The sequence below is a fragment of the Pygoscelis adeliae genome, unplaced genomic scaffold, assembly GCF_000699105.1.
Source record: "Pygoscelis adeliae isolate BGI_AS28 unplaced genomic scaffold, ASM69910v1 Scaffold149, whole genome shotgun sequence".
Taxonomy (NCBI): domain Eukaryota; kingdom Metazoa; phylum Chordata; class Aves; order Sphenisciformes; family Spheniscidae; genus Pygoscelis; species Pygoscelis adeliae.
In genome coordinates, this window is record NW_008825494.1 from 2,690,685 (window position 1) to 2,699,500 (window position 8,816).

The 8,816-nt window shown below is 36.7% G+C and overlaps 1 protein-coding gene across 1 annotated transcript in view; it reads left to right on the plus strand.

Annotated features, from left to right (window-relative positions):
- Positions 1–8,816, plus strand: part of LOC103923044 (E3 ubiquitin-protein ligase HERC2) — a 117,075-nt gene that overhangs the window by 88,105 nt on the left and 20,154 nt on the right. Inside the window, 10 exon segments of the mRNA XM_009331291.1 lie at positions 869–1,000; positions 1,579–1,737; positions 1,829–1,947; positions 2,336–2,461; positions 3,400–3,555; positions 3,703–3,818; positions 3,945–4,143; positions 5,333–5,547; positions 6,316–6,493; positions 8,191–8,352. Of these exon segments, the coding sequence (XP_009329566.1) occupies positions 869–1,000; positions 1,579–1,737; positions 1,829–1,947; positions 2,336–2,461; positions 3,400–3,555; positions 3,703–3,818; positions 3,945–4,143; positions 5,333–5,547; positions 6,316–6,493; positions 8,191–8,352 (1,562 nt within the window).

Consider the following 8,816-nt stretch of genomic DNA (forward strand, 5'->3'; position numbering starts at 1 on the left):
AAAACCTCAGTGTTTAGCAAACCAGCCAACATACGTGCATTGCTGTATAATCAAAGTATATGTAACAAATTGGAACACAATTGGAAAAGGATACTTCTTTTGTTAGCTTTTTTCTTTTTCAAGTAATACAGAAATTTGAGCTTTCATACAGTCAAGACAAATGCTCTTCTGCTGTCGAATGCCCAAAATAGTATCTAGGCTCTCTCTTTCTGTTTTCTACTCTGACTTATGTACGTGACACTAGATCTTTTATCCTATTACCTCTGATTTCATTTTTAAGCACTATTAATTTGCAGTAGATTTTAGAGGAATATTTTTAATTTCATCAAATTTTACATTGAACCTACCCATACATTACATCATGTGCAAGGGTCTTGGTAGTTACTGCCTGTGCTTAACAAATTTCTGAGGAGTCATGATGTGGGCTTTTAATGTTGACCCATTTTTCCCCAAACTGTTTCAGATGCGCATGTGTTTCATTATTGAGATATTTCTGATTGGATTCCTGGTTGGAAAAAGCTGTAAAGCTTAATTTAATGTATATGTTGTTATATATTTCTGTAATATGAAAAGTTAATTTGAAAATAAGACAGTGGATTTTAGTAAGATCTCGTAACTGTCTTTTAAATGTGGTGTTAAAAGTACTGAGGGTATCTGTTAGCAGTGCTAACTGAACTGTTTAAGACTTAAGTTTTGTTAGTGTAACATAGTTATGTTCATGTGCTTCAACGTAGCTTTTTTTCTTTTTCTTGAATCCATTTATGTGATGTTTATAATATATAACCATGGAGGGAAGTTGCAATTGATGAGTGGCTTTCATTGGCTCAGACAGTATGGATGAATATGTTCGTATTACCTACTGTAACAGGTCGTGAGTGGTCAGATTGGTCTAGTGAATTGCGAATTCCAGGGGATGAACTAAAGTGGAAGTTCATCAGCGATGGCTCTGTGAATGGATGGGGATGGCGATTCACTGTTTACCCTATCATGCCAGCTGCAGGTAAGGTATTATATATGAGTTCACAGAAGGGCGAGAGAGTAGCTTCATTTGTCTGTTTTTTGGGTTTTTTTTTTATAGTTGTATTTATTGCATGATATTTACATGCCAAAGTTCAATAGTTCATTTACGTTCATACTAAGAAAACATTTTCATTCATACTTAGGAAACATTTTCAACAAAGTCCTGAGAGGTGCACTTGTACCTAGGGAAGAGATAAAAATGTTTTGTAATCACCCTAGCTTGCCTCTTCATCAGTGAAGAGAGGATACTTTTGAGGCACAGTTCACCTGAAATTTTTTTTTTTGTTGTTCTTTAAATGCATCTGTTTTGGAATTAGGTGAATTATATCACAAAAGTGCCTCTTTCTTCCAATCCCTTCAAAGGGAGGTAGAATGGACAAACTCAGATGCAGACTGGTACTCGATGATCTTGGAGGTCTCTTCCAACCTTAATGATTCTATGATTCTAGACTGCTGTGTTTGGTCAGCTAAATCCTGCCTATGTTCTGTTCTTATTTCAGTCGGAGGACAAATCTTCCCCACCTTTTTTTTGTTGTTTTTGCTTGTTGTTTCTTGCAGGCCCTAAAGACCTTCTCTCAGATCGTTGCATTCTTTCATGTCCCTCAATGGATTTGGTTACGTGTTTGTTGGATTTTCGCTTAAATTTTGCTTCCAACAGGAGTATAGTTCCTCGCTTGGCAGCTTCTCTTGCAGCTTGTGCTCAACTGAGTGCCTTAGGTAGGTGTAGTCTTAAAATTAAGTCTATTTGTTTGACGTTAAAATGATTGTTTTAAGTAATTACGTTCTTCGTGTGCTTATGTTTCCTTAGCTGCTGGCCACAGAATGTGGGCCTTGCAGAGACTACGGAAACTCCTCACAACAGAGTTTGGCCAGTCTATTAACATCAACCGGATTCTAGGGGATAATGATGGAGAAACACGAGCTTTGGTAAGAAGGCAGTGATGCTCTCCTCTTCACATTTTTCACATTAAGGTGTATGTGAAGCATTAAAATGCTAGCCCTGATGTACAACACTTTTGTTGTTATGGCAAAATAGGAAATGTGCAAATGAATAGCATTCTTGCACAGGTCTGCAAGTTTGTAAAGGTACTCCATTTTAGAAAAAAATTACTAATTCCAATACTGTATAGATGTGGTTTTGGAATTGCCAAAAAGTGATAGAAATACTTTTGGATTAGGAAATGGATGGAAAATGGTACTTCACATAGCTAACTGTAGTTTGGGAAGTTACTAATGTTTTGTCATGGTCATCTAAATGTACTTTTTTTTTAACGCATACAGTAAGACTAACTTTCTAGTTCTGTGGTTTCTCTAGAGTTTCACAGGGAGTGCTTTAGCTGCTTTGGTTAAAGGTCTTCCAGAAGCTTTGCAGCGACAGTTTGACTATGAAGACCCCATTGTGAGAGGTGGCAAACAACTGCTCCACAGCCCTTTCTTTAAGGTAATGGGGTACAATGAGTAAAGAATTCATTAGTATAGTTCTGGATTTTTTTGAGAGACGTGGTAAGCTCGTCTAGTCCTATATCAGAAACATTTTCTGACAAAATCAGTATACTGCTTCTAAAAGGAGAATCAAATATACAAATAAAGAATAAGGAGTACCTAGCTAGACAGAGGTAGGTAGGTCAGAAAAACATCTTGGAAGTACAGTATGCTGCACTTTCTGATAAGTTATTTCTGAGTTGTCCTAATAGGAGTGTTGTATACTTTTATTTATTTATTTAAATACTCTGAAGGCTTTATTTACATGTCATTGGAACAGATAAGAATTCCTTAAGAGGAAGGCTATTCAGTTTGGACCCTGTACTTCAAAGTAAAAACAAACAAGCTGAGGAAGTCTAGAGAAGAGCAACAAGAATAAAAGGCTGAAAAAGCCTCCCATGTACTAACAGTTAAACTAAAAGGACTTACCTAGCTTAAGGAAAAGAAATTCTTAAAATATGTAAAAGTTTATACAGGGAAGAACTAATCCATTGTTCAATCTTCATCAGTAACATTGACTTGAAATTGAATCAAATTGAAAATCAATTGAAAATTGATTTAATTGTAGGAAGGTGACTTAGTTTTGAAATGGAAGGTAAAAATTTCAGTACATGGTATTTGATATAGAAAAGTTAATTAATCTAGGAGTGTTTTTCATAGGGGGGGTTGTGAAAATTTCTGGACTGGAAGAAGAAATTAGATACATAACCATGTGAGAGAGTGTGGGTACGCTTGATGCTGCCCCGTCAGTGAGGGTAATGAAGATGGCTTTTAATGTGTCCTTGAGACTCTGTTCAGGCCCTGTTGGTCTATGAGCTGTTCAACTGCATCAAATGCATATTACTTTTTATTACATGTTTTTGATACATCTCTAAAATGTTTTTTGATTGTCTGCAGGTGCTTGTGGCTCTTGCTTGTGATCTGGAATTGGACACTCTCCCTTGCTGTGCAGAGACACACAAATGGGCCTGGTTCAGGAGATACTGTATGGCATCCAGGGTTGCTGTGGCTCTTGATAAAAGGACACCATTACCTCGCCTTTTCCTCGATGAGGTACTGCAGGAATATTTTAAATGGTTCATGGAACATATGAAAGCATTTAATTTTAAAAGATACACTGAGTTTGAAGTATTTTATGCCAATTATGATAGGATTAACTGATAGTTTGGATAATGTTGTTTAATCCAAAATATTTTTCAGGTGGCAAAGAAAATCCGAGAATTAATGGCAGATAACGAAAATATGGATGTTCTTCATGAGTGCCATGATGTCTTTAAGAGAGAACAGGATGAACAGCTTGTCCAGTGGATGAATAGGTTATTTCTTTCAGCTGTCACTGGTTTGATCTTGTGATGCTTCATTGTTGTACAATGATAAACTGCAATTTTTTGTGACTTTTTAAAAGCTCTTTTAAAATCTTGGTTGTTTTGCGTTTTCTGCAGACGACCCGATGATTGGACACTTTCAGCTGGAGGCAGTGGAACTATTTATGGTTGGGGTCATAATCACAGAGGACAACTTGGTGGGATCGAAGGGGCAAAAGTCAAAGTCCCAACTCCGTGTGAAGCTCTTGCTACCCTCAGACCGGTGCAGTTAATTGGTGGTGAACAAACTCTGTTTGCAGTGACTGCTGATGGGAAAGTAAGGATACAACGAACAATTATTTGTTAGAATCCCTTGAAAAATTTCATCCTCAGTTAGAATGGGTTTGGCTAAATAAAAAATAATGTGCATAGCACAGATTTATTATTACTATTTTTTTTTTAAAGGAACTCTACTATACCAACTCCACCAGTGCAATCTAGGTATTCAGTCTACAATAGCATTAAATGCATGAAACAAGACGTGCATCTTAGTTCTCAATTCAAAACTCTGATCAGATTTTGGAAAACAAAGCTGAATACAAGTAATGTGCTCACAGGGTCCCATAAAACAGGACAGACAGTAAAATGTGATGGTGATTGTGTCTCTGACTGGGGGGTGTGTGTGTGTGTAATTGGAATCTGAGATCGTTCACAGTTGGCTAAATGGCTGTAAGTTAGATATTGCAGGATCTAATTTGCAGGTGCTTAAATCCTGAGTGAAAAGGAGCACCATGCAGAGGTTTAGTGTAAGGTATAGGAGAAAAAAATAAGTTAACGAATTTGAAAAAAATCTTTATTTTGATACAGATGGCAGCTTTGTGTTCAGGACATGATCGAGAATTTTAGCTAGAGCTTTGTGTAACAGTTACATTCATCTAGTGAGATACTGTAATGATTCTGTCCTCAGCAGTCAGTATCATCCTTGTTAATGATTCACAGAAGGATAAGGGACAGATGAATGGCATTGCTTGGCATCATTCTGTTGGGAGAAATTACTTTCAGATAGACAAAAAGAGAGTGAAAAGCAGTACTTAAAACTGTATTTATGGGATGGGAGGGGAAGAAGCAACTGTGTTTAGGTGTGTATATTCCACAAAAGAAAGTAAAACTAGAATAGTGCTGCTTGAAAAAGACCTACAGGTGATAGATGATTTTGTAATGTTATCATGCAAAGCTATGGTTTCTTGATACTTTTACAAAATCAGCCTTAGGATTTAAAATGAAATCCATTAGGTCAGTGACAGTTCATATTGACTTGAATGTAGCCATATTTTTACAAAATTTTGTGAAATATTTAAAAATATTTCTTATTTTCCAGAAGAGGGTGTAAAGGCATGTAAGAAACTGTTTTTTCAGGCTTTCCTTTAACTGTATTCTAGTATACCTTCGTTAGAATTCTTCTCTACAGCTCTAGTGAATGTTCTTCAAGAGGCAAACAAAATTACATTTTATTCTTCACTTTAAAGCTGTATGCCACTGGATATGGAGCAGGTGGTAGGCTTGGAATTGGAGGAACAGAGTCAGTTTCTACTCCAACTTTACTGGAATCCATTCAACACGTGTTTATAAAGAAAGTTGCGGTGAACTCAGGAGGGAAGCACTGTTTGGCATTGTCTTCTGAGGGAGAAGTTTATTCTTGGGGTGAAGCAGAAGATGGTAAACTTGGTCATGGAAACCGAAGGTAAGTAACACTTTGAAACATTATTTTTAAAAGCTATTAACGGATACTTATTATAGTTGCTATGTGTTTGAAGTGGTGTATGAGTACTGCCTATATGTAGAAGTCAGTGTTAAGTAGTGATGTGGAAATGTAAATTTTTAAATTGGAGAACCACAAAATATTTTTCAGACAAACAGTTACTCTAATTTCTGTAGTTAGATACTGTGTTCTAATGCATCTGTAGATGCTAAAGTCCAGTGGCTTTGCTTTGGGATCTGTCTTGTAGGTATGTGGAACTTCAAGGCACTTCAGGGAGCAAAACTGCCATTCTGCTTCTGATCTCCACATGCATTGTTGCCTACGTTAAAGGAGAAGTTCTGTTGCATTAAAAATAACAATATTCTGATCTAAAAAGAAAAAGGAATGCTGAAGTCCATGAGGGGCAACAGTACATTTTATGCTAGAAATTTTGATAGTGTATCTTAAATTGGACTGATTTTCCAGGGTAAATGCTTAGCTTTGACTAGATTTTAATGGAAGTGTTTTGTAGTTTCGGCTTACCTGTATGGTAAAGGTATTTACCATGCTGTATGGTAAAATACTTCGAGCTTTTATAGGCCTCTAAAAATATTTCTGAATGACTAATTAAACTTAAATCTTTAGGATATTAAGCAAATACTCAGTTATTTTAGGTGTCCTCGTACTTATTTTAAAAACCTCTCTCGATACATTGGTGAACATGAATGGTCTATTCTAGGAGTTTTGTCAAGACAAGTATTTTCATTTCAGCCCTTGTGATCGTCCTCGTGTAATTGAATCCCTGAGAGGTATAGAAGTGGTTGACATTGCTGCTGGGGGAGCACACAGCGCATGTATTACAGCCGCAGGAGACCTTTTTACGTGGGGAAAGGGGAGATATGGACGCCTTGGGCACGGAGATAGTGAGGACCAACTAAAACCTAAACTGGTAAGAAACCTTTGGAGTTCTGTACAGCCTTAGTCCAGTTCTTATCTTCTGATTCGTAACTTTTTGCATTTCTGCATGTAAAGACTGAAAGGACAAAATGGTGGCATGTATTTGTAAGAAATGAACAGTTGCTTTAGAAAACAGGAATGGATTGGAAGAATAAAGTGAAAGTGGAGCTGCAAAACTGCTAGAGGTCACTAAACAGCTTATAAGGAATTTGTTTTAGAGAAGACTTAAAGAAAACCTCAAATCAAACATCCCACCCCCCAGTAAGTAAATTCCACCCCTTCACAGGAGTAGTTTGCACTGAAAGTAACAAGTGAACTCCTCATCCACTGGGTCCCTTCATCGCTTACTTCCTGGAAAATATACCAGTGATTACAGTGATAGCCACTTAGTCACTTGCAAACTGCTTTTTTCCTGACATAATAATTATACTCTTAATTCTCATGATTGAATACTGAGATGTTACTGAAGTATATACTAAATTAATAAGAATTTAACCTAAGTAATTATGAAGTATTTAATTGCTAGTTGCTAAAGAAATTTGAGTTAAACAATTATTGATGAAGATAGCTGTTTCCATTTGTTTCTTAAGTGGTAAATCTGAGAACTTGGACAGTATTGAATGTAGGAAGAATGAGTATACTGATTAGCTGACGAGTTGTAATTCAGACTGTCGTACTCCTGTGAACTAGACTGTAAGAGCTTTAAGTTAGAATAGTGGTATTAAGAAAACTGCCCTGCCTTTGAAATGAGAGTTCATTTTGCTACCTGTGTTCTCTTGCTGAAAATACAGCAAAGAATAAGATTACATTAGCTGAATCAAACTGGATGTTAGTTTGTCATTTTTATTCATAGGTCTGTGCATATATTTCTATTCATGCAAGCATTAACTTTTTTCAGTGCTTGAATTTGTGGGACAAGGTATCACACATTCTTAGTCCACTTTGGGACCTTATCACCTGTATCCAGATGTTCTCGTTCCCCTGCCCCCAAAAAACAAGGTCTACCCGCCTTTCCTATACATCTTTATACGTCTTTCCCCCCTCCATGTTCTTGGTTAGTATGAAAATAGATAATCTGTAGATGAACTGAAGTATGTGAAGTTCTATGCTGCTGTGGATGATGGGTTGTGCTACCTATAATCTGTTTCAAGTAGGGGTGAGGATGGGGGGGATGTGATATATGTGGGTCACCATCCTTTTAATTTGTGAATCCAAATCTCATGCTTTATCACTAGATGGCAGCATTTCAAAAGATGTTGATTAAATTCAGATTATGATGCAAGTGCTAGAAAATTGTTAACTAGTAAAAGAGTATTTGAAAACAAGACTCTCTTTTTCTTACTGTATACTGTACTCACGCAGAGAGCCTGAAATTATTTAAACAGAATATAGTCTTTGATAACCTCATATGTTTTGTATGAATTGTTTTCCCTGACCTTTTAGGTCAAAAAAATTTAACTAGTTCACCAATTAAAAGGAATAATCCAGTATTTAAAAATACGTAGTTAGTTTTCATCTTGCTGGTTAGAAAAGAGGAAAGCCCTTTGACTTGCCTCTATTTGCTTCTTCTTGTGGTGTTTCAGACTTGTACTTCCAGTGGAACACCTCTCCAAGCTGGGTTTGTCATCTTTTGTGAAACTAAATGACCGAGTCTTTTATTGTGAACAAAAATGGGTGATTTCTTTACAGGTGGAAGCTCTCCAGGGCTACCGTGTGATTGACATAGCCTGTGGCAGTGGAGATGCACAGACACTGTGCCTGACTGATGATGATACAGTCTGGTCCTGGGGTGATGGAGATTATGGAAAACTTGGGAGAGGAGGCAGTGATGGTTGTAAAGTACCAATGAAGGTATTTGAATGTAATTTTTCATTGTTTTAGAAACCATGAGGTTGATGTAGAAAGCTGAAGACAGATTTGTCAATATGTGCAAACTTCCACCCATCTGGGGACATCAGGATTCTTCTGATTGTTGTTAAGAACGAACTTTGTAGGCTACAAGGACGAGTCTTTAAATTTTGTGCTGTTAAGTTGCACTTCAAGGTTTTTTCTTTGGAGAACATTGGTTCTGGCAATGTTTCTCATTTTGATTTGGGTTCCTGTCAAAACAGATTTTGCCAAGAAATCTTCATATTTCCTTGTGTTAATAAATTTCCATAGTACTGCTGAAGTCATAACTTCATTCCAGAAAGGGGTATCAATTGATAGTGATGATGTATCACAATATGAAAAGAGCTTGTTTATGTTTTATCAATCAGTCCCATAGGGTTGATGGTAAAGTGGCATAAGGATCTACACTGAATAAATGGGAAGAG